Here is a 16,704-nt window from a genome sequence, read left to right as displayed (position 1 = left end):
GCGAGGGCAGCTGCAACCCCCCCCCCCCAGACTTAGATAGATGTCATGTGGGGAGTAAATATACATATAAATACTCCATAAACACATTGTCTGCTGAGCTCAGTCTGTGATCTTCCACAAGCAAAGTCAGCGCCATGTTTACCTTCAGTGTCTCTACAGCAGTAGTGCATCAGCGTCACATCCTCAGCATCGTGTAATTATCCGGCCTCACATTTGTCTCCCTGACCTCAAATTATGATCTAAGGTAACCATCCTCACTTATCTCCTGATTCAGAGTCACTGTGTGCAGCAGCATGTGATGCAACTCAGAATAGATCCAAGTCCTGAACCCAAACATTAAGGCTATTTGTGTCTCTCTTTACAGTGAAGAAGGTGTGTGTGTGGTGGGGGGGGCACAGAGGAGGTTTGCTTTAAAGAGCGGTCAGCCAGCCCTGCAGTTAGAATCAGATCCAAACATGCAAGTCCAGAGCACTCTCAGCTGGGTTATACTATGCCAGTGACAGAGTCCCTTCTGTAAAAGCTCCAGCTGGCGTGCTCTTTCATGACAAGACCTGCATCGCTTCAAAGCATCCCTGTGAACTGAACTCATCCTCATTCGTCCACTACCGTGCATATAAATGGACATCCATATGTAAACGTGTGTGTGCCTGGAATACAGCGATCTAAGTACGACAGAAGTCCATAAAGACTGAGCGGGAGCAGGAGTGCTAGCCTCCAGGTGGGTGCAGAGGGGGGTGGTTAGAAGTGCTTTGTCAGCCTCACCCTCCCATTCTTTAAATGACAACAAAAAGAGCTCTCTCTCTAGATGTTGCTGTGTCATCGGGTCTGATTGTTTCTGTCCCCTCATCCCACTGTTCCATCTCCTGAGGCTACAGATTGTCTCGTGTAAAGCAATCACATCTGTAGCAAGGGAGCCATCTTCACATAATCACCCAGCACAAAGAAAAAAAATCAAATTAAGATGAGGGGGGGGGGGGGGGGGCGGTCTTGAGTTTACAGGTTGTGATGAATCTTTCTGTAAATATTGCTCCTCCTCCTCCAGCAGACCCATAGAGAAGAACTGCGTTATCCCAGCTCTATTAAAAAACAATCAGGGCTGTGAGTTGCACTTGAGAACACTGAAGTCATCTCTTCTGTGTTATTTCTGGTCACTTTCTGCAACCCCTGGGGGAAGTTTTTCCAAGCCACAAGTCAAAGCACTTTGAATGAAAAGACTTCAAAGCGGAGCGGTCCACCTCTGGAAGAGGTCTACAAGGTGGAAGCCTTGCCAGACTTTTTTTTTGTTTTTTTAGGATACATAAACTGAAGATATTAGATGTCTGCTATTGACATTTAGTGAACATTTGCTTTTAGGATATAAAATACAGAAAATACAGTTCACTTGGGACAGGCTTGGACTGACTGACTGATTTCATCAAACAAATCAGTACATTTATGTTAATGACAACGTTGTATCCCGGTAGATATATGAGTGATTCACTACCCCTCCAACAGGAGGGCGTTATGACAATAAATGAGTGAAATCTTGGAGACTTTGGGTGTCTTTGGGTTTTATTCTCACATTGTGTGGACAGTGTTACACACACACACACACACACACACTAATTGGCTGATTCATCATTTAATCAAAGTGGATAATTAACCAAACGAACAACCTTGAAGTGAGTACTATTGACAAAGTGTGAAGCCAGAGACTTAATAAGGCTTATTGGGTTACATACATGCTTGTCATGTGATCTATGTTAGAAGTGTAAATAGCTTGTTTAAATAGGCTGGACCTGTTAAGTAACAAAGTAGCTCATAAAGATTATTAAACCAAGCAGATTTTATTCTCACACACACACACACACACACACACACACACACACACACACACACACACACATATATTTATATATATATATATATATATATATATATATATATATATATATATATATATATATATATATATATATATATAATTGATATGCTAGTAGGAATGGTGTTTATTAAGGTCAGGATTGTACACTCTGCAAGGTTTTACAGGTCCAGTCCAGGTGGAAAGGGTTCAGCTCAGAAATCATAGTGAGGCGAGGCCAGCCTGCAGCTCCTCTCTCCGTGTGGAGCAAGCCTAATGGCCGCCCGTTACGACATGACAGCTTCAACTTAATCCTCATTAAGCACTGTAACAATGCAGGAAGTAGCAGCAGCAGTCACGATTAGGCGGGCTCACTATTTGGCAGGAAATGGCTCCTTTCAGCAGCTACGTCCAAGACACCTAGAGCGTCCCAAAAGTTTTCACTTCTCACTGTAACCTCCTCCTCCTTCGGTGGAGACAGTCACCCGGCGGCATCGGTGCACGAAGGAATAAAGGAGGAGAGAGGGGGTGGGTGTAGGTGTACTGGGATCAGATTGACTAGAAATCAGGTATTGAGAAAAGATGAGCTTTTGTAAGGGGGTCTCCGATGAATGCCGGTATCTGCGTCAGGCTGCCTAACCTCATGTTCGTGGGTGGAAATTTCGTGCTTTTTCTGAACGCGGACAAAGGCAACTGCGCATCAAGTTAACACGCATGCACACATTTAGCGAACAGAAGGAGTTATTTGATCATTTTCACATTAAACAAGTTATAAATTTGAAGTCAGGGCGCAGATGTTTGCTGTTCCTGTGAATTCATTTGTAAAAGCTTTGAAGGATTCATGATTCCCACCCTGCTGGCCTTTCTCCAACTTGCGTAAAAATCAATTTAAGCGTCTTTAAAGAGGAAAATGAGTCTACGGGCGTGCCGATCTGACATAACCACCTATAAGAAAGGGATCTATTAAACCAACTCAGCCTGACACCAATTAAGTGTTCATTCAATGTTTTAGGGGTTTCATTGGTGCTATAGGGTCCTCACCAGTTTACATTGTAAACTGCGCTGATGTTGCACCATCTTTCTAACGTGTGAATGATTACTGTCTGTTCTCTAATCAGATTACGCAGATGAAGTTTGGCGTAATCACGGTGATAAAAATGTAATGGAGTCTCCACCGCGCGAGCGCATGTGTGTGTCTGTCTCCCTCTGTGGCAGGACTCTGCAGGCTGGCTGCTCACTGAACAGTGAAACCTTGTCTCCCTCTGCCCCCGGTGTGCCTTCATGTCCTACCTCACATGCATGCCTTACCTCAGCAGAGAAGACAGATGGCTGATTTTCAAAATAACTGCTCCAAATTCATCATCCAGAGTGAATGATGGGCTGTAGGTGTAAAGTGGTGGACGTGTAGCTTTTTAATTTTGTGTACTGAGGTTTGAGAATATGTTGTGGCACACATTTTCACTTTTCACATCTTCTGCAACTCATTCACCAAAATGAAGAGGTTTTAAAAGTGGACCCAGCTTTCACCACACCTGAAACACGAGACCTTTGTTGGCTTTTTGTCTGAGCAGGTGATGGTCTTCACTTCCCTTGTGGTCCTGATGTCATTCACACTTTTCATGCGCTGCAAAGATATTATTAACACATACAGCGGTTATGTACAGCAGTAGGCTTAATGTGAAATTACTATTTTCTATTCACTGTTCTCACTCCTACATAAGGATGCATATACTGTAGTTTTTCACACCATAACCTTTTCTCCTTAAATTAATCAAATGTAAGATTCATGTCTGTCTTTTAAGCATGTCTTAACCTCCAGGTCACCTGTCACCCATCATGGTTAGGTTTATTGAACCTACTAAAGAAGCAAACTAGAAGATAGTACCTATTAAATTTATCTTCATACAGTGGGGTTGCAATTTTTCTATTAAAAGTTTTTCAGTTTGGGTGATTAAAACAGATAAATTCTATTAAAAAATAAAACTATCCCAGTCTTTAGATGGTCAACCGGCTCCAGAAGATGGAAAAACTTGTCATTTCCACACACACAAGTAAAAAAAAAAAGAAGAACAAATCCAAGTTGAATCATAGAGAAATAAACTCCAGCATGGTGGCTTTAACAAACTCTTCTGGTTGATTTTCACTCATCCCCCCCGGCCCCTGCCCCATGGTTGTCCATGCTTCCCCAGGACTGGCCGTTAGGCCCACACCACAGCTCGGAATCCGCTGCATTAATCAAACATCATCTCAGGCGTTCATAAAACGTCAAACCCTTTTAGAAGACAGGCTGTATAATTAAAATCAGGTCTTGTGGTTGAACTTAACTTCTGTGTGGACTTGGAGAATTCTTTGCAAAACATCTCTTTGACTTTACGTCACGCACAAAGTTTTGGGTTTCACATTTTTTGGTGCATTTTCCTCCACTACGATCCATCTGTACGCCAGGAAATTAAAAGGCGGACAGACATCACCGTGCGGCAACGCAAGTGCAAGTGAAGACTGCTCTTAACACATTCAAGCGACTCGCATAAATCGATGCAGACTTCAAACTGACAAAACAACAGTGTTTTTTGGACATTTTTTGAAATAATGTACAAGAATTATGAAACACAGTGGACGCACTGAACATGTGGACAAAATAATTCAATTACAGCACATCAGCCTGGTTTCCCACACAGTTCAATGTGATGTAATGCAGAGTGTGTGCTTCTACTGGAGAAGCTAAAACAGCTAAATCTTTGGTATGGCTCTGCAGGCATTATTTCACTCAATCATATGTGCTGAACACACAGTTATCAGGCTTTCTCCTCGCTGCAGCGCCGCACGTTGTTTCAGAGTGAATCCAAGTGTAGAAGCATATTCAGTGAAAACAAACAAATGATTCAACTTTAGAATCTTTATTCATAAAAAAATTTATACAAGTGTTAAAGTTAAGTCATGAAAATGACAACATGGCGAACAGAAATTAAACATTCCCTTTCATCACATGCTGTAAAATGGCAATAAAATAAATGGCAACCACACCGTACCAACCGAACGTCTTTGCTTTATCGCAATAATCACTATGCAGCTGACGAAACTCAGTAGTTGATTTTTAAAATACATTTGTAAAACTGTCTTAACTAATTAAATCTTTTCCTACTTTAGCATGAATTCAAAAATCATATCCTACATGCTATATAATAATAATAATAATAATAATATATCAAAACTATTATAAACTGTGTCGGCAAAAAACCAAAAAAAACCTTAAATAAATAAGTTATTTAAATATAGATACATAAAGACATCGTCTGGAAGAGATAAGTGAAACGGAAAACAGTATAACTCTGAAAACGTTTACAGGTTTCATTGTGAAACGGCACATGTGCAAAGAGGTAACAGTCGGTTCTATTTTAGTAGAAATGCTAGTCTTATTACTGGTTTGTTGACCCGGGGAAAATGTGCACAGCATAGAGATATACACAGTGAGAGTGAAATGAAAAAATCTAAAGGGAAGCACAGTCAGGCTGCAAGACTGTAGTGTCAAAAGATGTCAGATTAGTCTTTTTTTGTGACATCGCAGTCACATTTTACACTTTACATACAACTGGACGTTCAAGAAGTTCTTATGATGTTTCCAAAATGCTCCGCTGGTTTGGCCGTTTCATACAACTTTAAACATTTGATCCTTTTCAGCGAGTAAGCCATATCAAACATATCATTGCATAACATTAACATAATTACACATAGTATGCTTTGTAATGTGTATCCAAATATATCCTGACAAATACTCTATCAAAGTCTGTCGGCCTGTGCTTTTAAAGAGACAAATACTGAACTCGTGCACAACGAAACGACAAGCTAAACGCATCTGTCTGGCCACTGGTTCGACTTTAAAACAAACTCTTCAAAACCAAAAGCTTTATTTGACTTAATATAAGAACACATTCATGGTGGTTTGGAACAAAGGTTAAGAGACGAACTGCGTCTGTCACGTTCGTGGAACAACGCGGGTGAATTTAAAAGAAAAGTTCAACAAAACTGCAGATCTTTTGTTTTTTGTTTCATACAGAAAGAAGCAGGTCAGGTGGTGGGCATCACAGGTGTGCTCAGTGGAGTCTGTTGCTCAGAAAAAAGCCACACACAGTTTTTATACTAGCCTATGTTAGCAGCAACACACAGTACTCACTCACTTCCATTATTATTTGAGGTATTTAAAAGAACCCAGTGTTTTCTGAAAACATTCAAAGTGACTCTGTTATGCTTTAATGGAGTTAAAAGCCTCGCAAAGTTACAAAGACCAACGTTAGTGTCAAACTGGAGTTATTCTCAATAACAGAACTTCCTGAAACGCCAGTTTACAGTCCAGGCTTTCTACCTCACTGTGTATAACACAATGCATGCATGCATAATGACTAGTGTGACACACCCACAGACAAAGATTAAAGAGCTGATTAAATCCAGATGCAGTCAGCTGTTATTCTGCATCCACTTCTGCCAACTTAAAAATGTATCAGGTGGTCTTCATACACTCTGAGAGTTACTGCAATGTCCCCACAACATGAGGAAAATCTCTATAAGCTTAGTGTTTGTATGCTGTGTGGCTAATGTGGCTAACAGTACTGTTGTTCTCTCCAACTCTCTTCATTCACATGTACTGCCTGTTCTAACACCCCAAACAAAACTCATTTACAGATCTTCACACAAACCCACCTCAGTACGACTAAAGCAAACTAGCCATCACTTTGAAACCATCTTTCCTCCCGTTGCTCTCTGCTGCTAAAATCGCTGTTCGATAAAAGTCACTGTTCACATTGGCTAAAAGCACGTCAGTGTTGTGGTTTCAGGTAAATTTCAGAAAGAAGGTAAAAGGCAGGCAAAGTCGGTATGCAAAGGGCTTTTAAAACCGAGTGCTTCAGACAGTGGGTGAAAAGTGGCACCGCTGCAGTGTACAGTGTAAAAAATATGAATGTGTGAAAAACTATTCTAGTGAGTATGAGCCTATAAAGAACCACAACAGGGGCACTTTAACCCAGTCAAACCCAGCTGTGATGCCCCAGTGCCCCAAAAACGATGAAGGAAAGCACCAAATGGAAGTCTGCCAAATGACACAGTGCAGTGTGCCTCACTTTTTCCCTTAAATTCATTACTTCTCCTTTCTCTCTCTCGCTCTTTTTTTTTTTTTTACCCTTTTATCAGCTGCTTCTACTTTCAGACACCTCAGTTTTCTTTAACCGTTTTGTCTGCAGCAGCTGCTCTGTCTCTCATTTTCTCCGTCATTGTGGCATCGAGTTCTCAGAGTAGGCTGCCCAGGCTGGTCGTGGGTCCATTCTGAGGCTGGAACTGCACAGGAGGGAGGCCGTCTGTCCACTGAAACACAAAACAGAGGTTCCTTTGAAAACCCAACCAGGGTGGAGTGACTCACTGTTTATAGTGTGACTGATTGATGATGTGCTCACACTGATGAGGTTGTGTTCAGGGAGGCTGCAGGCTGCGATGTGGTCCTGCAGGAGCTGCTGGGAGAAGTTCTGATGCATCTGCGCGGCCTCGTGGGCGTCCATGGTGTTTCCACAAGCCTTGTTCAAATCTGCTGGGAAAAGATTAATTGTGTATGCTGATGATTGTTAAATTATTTTGGATCCAAACACCATTTCCAAACCTAGAATGCGCCGTATGTGTGCGTGTGTGTACTGTGATTAAATGATTTTTCACCCACTTGTTTTTCCCCAAGCTTCGTTCAGTTCTAATTCAGTTGTGGCTTCATTACTCTGTGATTTATTGATGCTATAACTGGCTGAGAAATGCATATCACTGCCCTTTCTGCAAGGGATCTTTCACCGTGAACCGAATACTGGTGCAAAATGATCAGCTGGAAATCAAAAAGCGCTTTTGTTATTCGAAGGGAGCGACAACTGTGCCAGGAAGGCGATGGTGCGTTCTTAGTATGTTCACTTGGCCAAAAATAACAATGTAGTTCAAAGAAACGTAACGGGCATTGTGTACTGTGCTGTAGCCGTGGAGCCATGGAGTTTATTTATCATGATCACATCATGAATTTTGACTAAAATAAACAAATTACTGTTAATTATCAACCACTGGGTTATCCATTACACCAAGCTAAAGCTGTCAAATAAGAGAATCCACAAATAAATACCATATTCATCAAAGTTACAATGTTCTGTTTTTTTCTTTTTGTTGTTACTGAAAATAAGCTAACTAACTGTTAACTATTATGGTGCTATAAGGGGGATGGGCTAGATAACAGGTGGCCCACCAACAGAGTACCGTGAAAAGTCTCGAGTCACCTCTCATTGCTTTATGTTTTCTTCTAAGGAGCCAGACGTTCTTGTAGTTTCATAAAGTGCTCTTGAGCAATAGTTGTTCAAGCTTTCTGAAGGTCTTTCAGAGCTCTTCTTTGGTCTTTGGCTGCTTTTTCACTCACTTTTTAGGCCATTCCTTGTATCCGACCATTTTCAGGCTAATGTGTTTGTTTTCTTTGTTATGCCACTTAACACTGACCTTTGAATCACTCAAGGATAAAAAAAACAAAAACTTGGGATGAAGGGGATGGGGATGAACCAGTGTTGTGTATACACATAACAGAAAACTGCACAAAGAACCAATTTTAAACCGTATCTCTATGCACCAAAGTGCCTTAAGACAAAACAAAACAAACAAAAAAACTCCGGTTCGACAGGCATAAGATATTTTTGCAATAACAAGGTGATTCTGAAAAAGCTGTTAGATAAAAACTTGGCATATCTCAACTTGGTGTGCAGTGTGTTCTTAAAAAAAGTTGAGGACACTGGACAAGTGGAGGAACAAGTTGCAAGACTAAAACTATCCACAGCAGATGAACAGAATCTGAAAGTAATATCCTTAAGAAGTAGGAAAGAATTCAGTAAAGACCTGAGAGATGCATCTGGATCTTCAGCTGATCCATCTACTGTTCAGTGAAGCCTCATCAGAAATGGTCTCAGTAGAAGGGGTGGCTGTCAAAAAGTCATTCTTAAGGAAGGGAAACAAGGAGGAAAGGCTGAGGCATGCCAAACTACACAAGAGCTGGACTGACAATCAGTGGCGAAGATTTTATGGAGAGATTTAAATTTTTATCGATTTGTGTGGATGAGGTGAGGAGAGAGGTACAACAGTGAGCGTTTACAGCCAGCTGTAAAACACGGTGGAGGCTCTGTCATGTTTGAGCTTCCTTTTCAGCCACTGGCATTGGGGATATAGTCAAAATTGATGGAATTATAAATTCACCTGTACCATCAGATTCAGATACACCATGAAATAAAAGCACTAAACTGCCAAAGGCTTCATTTTTCAGCATGACGACGATCCCAAACACACTGCCGATAAAATAAAAGCATGCCTGGATATCAGTGGATATGGACTGGCTTCCCAAAAACCCAGACATCAACAATATTGAAGCAGTGTGGGATCATCTTCACAGAGAACAGAACAAAAAGGCAGAAACATCCAAAGAAGAGCTTTGAATGTCCTTCAAGGAAGTGTAAAGAAATATTCCTGCAGACTACTTAAATAAATTACAAGAAAGCTGCCTAGACAGTTCAGCCTGTGTTAATGATTAAAGATTGTCAAACCAGATGTGGACTTTTAAGCTTGTTAGAAGTGTACAAACTCTGTTTTTGCCTTATATACTGTATTCCCATGTATATTTGTACATGTTTCAATAAACCACTGCATTTGTTTCCTATTTTCAGAGCAAAATATTATGAAATAAGAGGTGGCTTGAGAGTTTTGCGCAGTCACATAGTAGCTCATGCTCAAACACTACTCACAGGACTGTGAAGTGTTCAAAAACAAAGTGATACATTTACACTGCTTGGCTGTACTGCACCGACTAATGAGAATAAAACCCCACTGCAGGTGGAGGAGGCTCGCAAACAGAAATGTTTGAGTTCACAAAGTTTATGGCTACATAGTCAGAAGTAACTATGGTGATAAAAATCATGAAAATATGTGAAGATATGAGCTTGTCACTGATGTCAGCATAATGGTGACAAAAGCTCCATACCACACCTTTCTAATCTGGGAGTCGACCAATAGGATCCCTCCATGATCATGACTAAAATGATGAAACATGTGACAAAGCTATCACATCATTTCATGGAGTCCTTTCCTCATTTTGTGCGTACACAATTTATCAGCACAGAGAATCTCTGACTGTGTGACCCTGTGACTAATGTGCATGACAGTTATGCTCTGAAAATGGAAAGGGGCCCTCAAAATGACCATGACCTTTAGGGCAGTTTGGGTGAAGACCCATTGGGTAATCACTGTGTCGTGACACTAGCTCATTGGTCCTTCAGTCCGATGAGCTAAACTTAATAATTAAGTTGAAACATCATCTCTCATAATAACTTCTTTAAGGTTCACAACTGAATGTATTCTTCAGGTTGAACTACTCCAAACGCAGCGCTTGTCCATTGCGACCCCTTCAGGCCAAATATTGTCACAATTTTGTTGTTTGTAATCTTAAGAGGGATTTTAGCTCATAAAACTCCTCTCGAGATTACAAACTATTTGGACCCATCTTAGGTAAATTAATTTTATCCCATAAACTGACCATAACACAAAAATTGAAGAAAGGCTCTGTGACAGCTGTACCTTTAAGAAGTGCCGAAGACCAGAGCTGCACAGACATGTCTGGGATCTTGCTTGCCAGCTGCATGGCAGGAACCACCATGTTGTTGCTTTCCTGGAAAAAAGAAATGAAGTCGCGATCACATCCGCAGTCCTAAAATAACTGTGCCACAGCGTGCGTGGTCTAACGTGCAGAACATGCGGTGGTTTGCAGTCTCACCCTGTGGTTGCCTAGAACAAAGAAGATGTGGCCCAGTAGGACGAGCGAGCACGCCATCAGCCTGTTTAGATCCTCTGCATTAGACATCTTCAGAGTCTCCCTTAGAAATCTCCTGTTGATATAAATTTTCACGATAATCTCCCTCATCCCAAACAACAAGAACAGAATATTAAAAAAAGTAACTTACTTTGCCTCGTTGTAACGTCCCTGAAAGAAAGACAGGAGCCCTCTGATGTAAAACGCTGCAGCTCGAAGGCAATGAGAGCTGAAAAAGTCAGTTATTTTATTTTAAAACAATAAAAAATGCCAAAAAAGTAACAAATCTGCACGATGTGTTTGTCTATGCAGCCTCTATAGCTACCTGACAGGAAAGTTGTGATCAGGGTTAATCCTCTCTAAAAGGCTATATAGCTGTTAATAAAAAAAACACAAACACACACACAGAAAAGGGAATTTAAACCAAAGGAGGCAAACATTTATTTAAAAAAAAAAAAGAAAAAAAAAAGGAATTTAAATACTACTAAAGCAGCAACTTTCAAACCTCTTGATGTCTGTTCCCTTCCCGAATGTAGACGCTTGCCAGGTTTGTCACAATGAACGTCCACAGTTCCTGATGTGTCGTCATCTAACAGAGGAAAGAGACACAGGGACTCACTGACAGCACAGAGCTATCTGAACACCACAGAGCCAAAAAATAATAATAAAATTACAGTCATTGCTGACAGACGGTCACTTTGTGTAAAAAAGTTAGCCGTGCATGAACTGATACAAACAGATGTTTGGTATCCTACCGGGTTTCCAGTATCTGGATAACCCGAAGAGTTCATGGCGAGTTCACAATGCACCTGGGACTTGGGATCTAAAAAGAAATGAAAGGACAAACAAATCCGGAGCTGATGGCGATGACGAAACTCACCTGCAGAGCTGCAGTGAACTGGGCTTCAGCATTGTCCATGCAGTTCACTGAGATACAGTACAGGCCCTGAGACACAAGAAGAGAAAACAGGTGTTAATGCTTCATATTAAATGAGACAGTTGTAGTTTGTAAACAGTAAGCGAGCAGTTAGAGAGGCACTTGAACAGAACCATAAGCTATAGAACATCAACCACAAGTGCACACTTATGTGACACATTTCATTGGGATTTAACTGAAACCTTGAAAAAGCACAGATCGTAAATGGGAAGGTTGTACATGCATCAGGGACCAATGTAGATACTTCTGCTGAACTTCTTTTTATAGCATCAGTCTTCTGAAATGCACTGAATGTCCTATTTTCCATAAAGCTTTGTATCATCAGTCATGTAAAAAAGAACGTACGCAGTTTCAAAGCTGACATTTTACATATCAGACGTAAAAAAAATAAAAGAACCATCTGGTCCTTAATCAGGTTCGTGATCAACAGCAAAGATGATGGAGTCAAAATCCAGAACCAGTGTGTGAAAAACTAAGTACACCTAATGATTCAATAGCTTGTAGAAGCACTTCTAGCAGTAATAACTTGAAGTGAACATTTTCTGTATGACTTCAATCTCTCGTGTTGCTTTGGAGGAATTTTAACCCACTCTTCTTCACAACGTTGCTTCATCTCGTGGAGGTTTGTGAGCATTCACTTATGCACAGCTCTCTTAAGGTCCCAGCACAGACTTTCAGTCGGGTTAAAGTCTGGACTTTGACTCGGCCACTGTTGTAGGTTTCCTTGGGATCATTTTCCCACTGCATGACTCACTGTCAGCCAACCTTTATCTGTGTGGCAGATGGCTTCACATCTGACTCTATAATACTTTGGTATATAGTTTTCTAATGTGCCAACTGAGGTCTGCAGTCTGAGATGTAGCTCTTGAGTGTTTCTGCAGTTTCTCTGAGCAGTACACGCGCTGACCTTGGGGTGAATAATCATCCTCAGTGTAGAATGAACTTCAGTGACTCACTTCCCAGACTGATGGGCAGCAAAAATTGTTCCTTTAATGTCACTGCTGATGTCCTTCCTTCTTCGTGCTGTGTTAAAACACACCTGAATGCTCCAGACCACGAAGCTACCAAAACCTCTGCTTTCATAGAAGTGCTCACAGCTGCTGCTCATGTGCATTTTCTTTAACTGCAGACTTACCAGGAGTGTATGAAGCTGGGCTGCGTGGTTGGTAAACAGCCTGGGTGACTGCTGGCACAGCTGGCAAACCTGAGAAATCTGAACACAAACCATTGCAATCTTAAGCTACAACTGCAAACTGCTGAGAATCTCCAAAGTACGTTAATGTCACAGAATCTATGCTTTTATCCAGAATCATTCATCTGACAACGTAAGGATAAAATCTCTACAGCTGGTGACTCACTTCTTGTAAAGCTGTGGCCTTGTGTCCAGTGACCAGCCGGCACATGATGATATGCTCCAGCAGGATGACTTGAAACGTGGACAGGATGGGACTGCTGTCCAGCACTTTGAGCACACAAATCGGAGGTGATTGATTAACACCATCATCAAGTAGGAAATAATAAGCGAGTGTACGCCATCAAACTTACTCTTCAGCTTCTCCAGCTGCATGAGCGCCTTGTCTGTGTACTTCTGTGCTTTCTCCAAGTATCCCGCCTGCATGGAGTGCATCACAGTCACCTTTTCAGACAAAAACAAACAAGCGATATTACACAAAACGTTATCTGCTTTTGCACTATACTTTCAGAGTCTTTCGCAAGCTGTGTGTCAGTAACAGCATCTCACCAGATACACAAGCACACACATGTGCTCCTTGGGCAGCCAGTGGAAAAGGGCTGCTGGATTAGTGGGAAGGATCTCATCGTCGTGGAGAGTGGAGATGGTCTGGATGCACTGCTGCAGCTGCTTCAGACAGGGCTTCACGCTCTTTACCTGAATCCGACACGTGCACAGACACTTTGAAGGTTACAGTCGGTCATTTAAAAGAAAAAATAAAATTGAATACTCTTTTTATACAGTGATTAGTGTGTAAATATGCCTTCCAACAAATGTATGCATTCTCATAACTTGAGAATTAATCCATTAAAAATAAGTAGGAGCAGGCACCAGTGAGTAGAAGCTGACATGTTACCCTTTAATCTTAAATACAGTGGACCTTTCACCAAATCCAGTTTTATGTATGTGGCTAGAGACCAGCCGCATAAGTAGGACACCAAAGGTCAGGGAGAAGAGAAGTCGTAGCCGTTCCTGTGACGTGGAAGCAAATCGTGCCTGCACTTCCAGACTCCAGATATGAAGAATCATAAATGTGTTTTCTTGTCAGAGAAGGGGCCCCGTCACCGAAGAAGTGAAAGCGTGAAGGAAAGAGATAACCCACCGACATCTAGATAAAACCTCCTCAACACCTGAAGCCTCATCTATGAACTGAAGTCAGGGCTCTAACACACAAAAAACGCACACAAGCATCTTATCTCCAGGTAGCTGACAATAAGATGGCTAAACAACATCAGCAGCTGGTTATAAGCTAACATTATTGCCAGGCTCGAGTGTCCTGAAAATTCCACTTTTCCTGCGATAAACTGATTACACTCTCTCACCACATGAGGGTTTATTCACCAAACATCAGAGCCCAGCAATGTTAGACCCACTTTAACGAAAGTTTCACCAATGCTGGCTAACAACAGCAAATAGAGCAGCGTTTACTGGCAGAAAAGTTCAGCATATCCTCAACAACTCATCACAGTAATGCTGTTATCGAACAGAACTGAGCTTCACTGACTCAACAGCCAATATCCTTTTACAAAGCTTCACAGCCTCCAATACACTAAATAGATGTGGACACATATTGATATCTGAGGTAAACAGCGGACAGACAGCCTACACTGATTACAGATGAGCGGAGGTGAGAGTTGTTTGCCCTACAGAGGCCACCGTCGCTGGAATTATGCATTTGAATTGGGATGGATAAGAAGACAGAACTTAGTTATCCGCAATCTGCAATCTACTGACATCTAGTGGTGAGATTTTACACACTGCAGCTTTAACTTTGCTCTGAGCATCATTTTAGCATAATGTAAAAGCATACAGATTTATATTTGATATCTGGCACAAGTTATGGGGTTAAAAAAAAAAAACTTGATTTAAAATAGATGTTTCTTACATTTTTGTGAAACTTCAACAATAACGTATCTATTTAGAGCCGGTAATGAACCACGGGAATACCTGTCCAGCATCCAAGTAGTGTGTAACCTGCAATACCAGGAAGAAAACTCTCAGCGACTCCTTCTGAATGGGGTTTCCCTGCCAGTTCTCCACAATGGTCCCACATAGTGTCAGCAGCGGGTGGACCTCGCTCAGCTTCCTCTCCATCAGCAGTAGCTACAGAGCCACAAACACACATTAAGAAGCTGCATAATCAGAAAACAACACAAGTTAACACATCGAGCGCTTTTAGTTAGAGGAGAATGATTTAAGCTTACCATTCCTTTGCTTAACAAGAAGAGGGCTCTGTGGGAAAATGAAAGAACAAACTTAACGTGAGTAAATGCATGACCACGGATGAATCACTTATCTCACTCGGAAAACAGAAATCTGACCCGTTTACCTCGTGTATTCTGATCCCATGACTCTTGCGTACTCTGCTCCAACTCCTAATAGGTCACAGGCGGACACCAAATCTTTCTCCAGTGCGTGCAGTTGCTGAAGGAGACAGAACAACATTGCGCTCATACATCAGCCGCGCTTCAAATTAACATAACGGGCACGAGTAGGTTTGTAATGTTGAGAGGTTTCTTACTGCCAGCTGAAAAAGCAGCCTGCAGTGCCAGTAGGGAGTTTGCTGGGAGATCTGGATGGCCTTCCGCAGCACCGGCTTTGCAGAGTCCACCAAGTTCTTGGAGAAAGAAGCAAATAAGTAATTGAAAGAATCTGAATTCATTTTCTCTTGACTTTAAGTCACAATCTAATTGGAATCAGAATCAGCTTTATTGATCAACTATGTGTACACGCACAAAGAATTAAGCTCCAGTTACTTCTTTGCTCTCAGTGTACAGAATAGAGTAGACAAGAGAGGATGCTAACATGACATCAACATGGCACATAGACAGTTATATATACACAAACACACATGCATGAGAGCATGCATTTTATTCATTCAGATTATTGGCCAGAGGTTTTTCAGGTTGTTATCTCTGAGTTCTGAACACAAAACTTGCACGTGAGTCAGGTGTGCTCAGCGGTACAGCAGTGAGTATGCCGTCACTGCGAGCAAAACCCAATAAAATAAACAAATGCACCTCTGCAAAAGTTTGTCCAAGCATTGTTTTTTTTTTTACAAACAGGGAAGATGATGATAACATGGATGTACATACCTGTTGACAGTAAAACTCGGAGAGAATACTCGCTGCCTCAAACTTGACATCTTCAAACTGAGAGATCTGATAGGTGTTGTTAAAGATGCAACCTACAATGTGAAAACTCACCTGGTTTTAAGGAGATGCTTAAGTGGCACAACTTAAAAAAACAAAAACGGGTTGCATGGGTTTTAATACTGCACATGAAAAAGGATATCTGCTGTGATATGAACCACTAAGGAAGAAAAAAAAGGAAACAGATCATCAGTGAGAGCACGGTGGACCCTGGGTGGTGGTGTTTCTAGTACTGATCATCAGTGCTGCTCACCGCTTTCTCCAGGTGACTCTGGGCCAGCTCGCTGTTCTTTGTGTGGCGGTACAGCACCGAGCCCAGCTGGAGGTGAGTCCGGGCCTCGACCCTCGGGGGCGGCTTGAACTGAAACACTGCTTGCAGACAGTGGACGCAGAGTCGGATCTTTGGAGGACTCGACGTGCGGAAATGTTCCGCAAAGCCCAGCAGAGCCAGATACCAAGGCTCCGGGGCCTCTGTGCTCGCTGCCATCCCAAGTCGTCCGGGGATAAAAACAACAATTTACCGTTGGGACAACGTCCCCAGCTTCAGCTTGCCCCAGCTGCGCGTTCCACCTCTGTCATTTGCATGAATCGGAGTAATAGCGCCAGGGAGCTAGTCCGAAGAAAAATAACTTCCGGTTATAGCTTTTCAAATATGGACACACCAAACAAGAACATATTTAGTATGTTGTAAACCTA

The 16,704-nt window shown here is 41.8% G+C and overlaps 1 protein-coding gene across 1 annotated transcript; it reads right to left on the bottom strand.

The window, feature by feature from the left end:
* Nucleotides 1-4,721: 4,721 nt before the first annotated feature.
* Nucleotides 4,722-16,615, bottom strand: mau2 (MAU2 sister chromatid cohesion factor). The gene is made up of 19 exons (XM_082514185.1): nucleotides 16,262-16,615; nucleotides 16,154-16,168; nucleotides 15,952-16,020; nucleotides 15,378-15,473; nucleotides 15,186-15,280; nucleotides 15,061-15,088; nucleotides 14,804-14,959; nucleotides 13,367-13,513; nucleotides 13,171-13,261; nucleotides 12,984-13,087; nucleotides 12,761-12,838; nucleotides 11,569-11,634; nucleotides 11,194-11,277; nucleotides 11,014-11,063; nucleotides 10,840-10,917; nucleotides 10,653-10,764; nucleotides 10,457-10,547; nucleotides 7,282-7,409; nucleotides 4,722-7,192 (listed from the first exon to the last, which is right to left on the bottom strand). Exons 1-19 carry the CDS (start codon nucleotides 16,493-16,495, stop codon nucleotides 7,118-7,120), a joined length of 1,797 nt encoding a protein of 598 aa, XP_082370311.1. The 5' UTR covers nucleotides 16,496-16,615; the 3' UTR covers nucleotides 4,722-7,117.
* Between the last annotated feature and the right edge of the window lie 89 nt (nucleotides 16,616-16,704).

Source organism: Aulonocara stuartgranti, assembly GCF_965226115.1.
Source record: "Aulonocara stuartgranti genome assembly, chromosome: 18".
Taxonomy (NCBI): Eukaryota; Metazoa; Chordata; class Actinopteri; order Cichliformes; family Cichlidae; genus Aulonocara; species Aulonocara stuartgranti.
The sequence above is the reverse complement of the archived record's forward strand: the minus strand, read 5'-3'. Positions and strand labels throughout refer to the sequence as shown.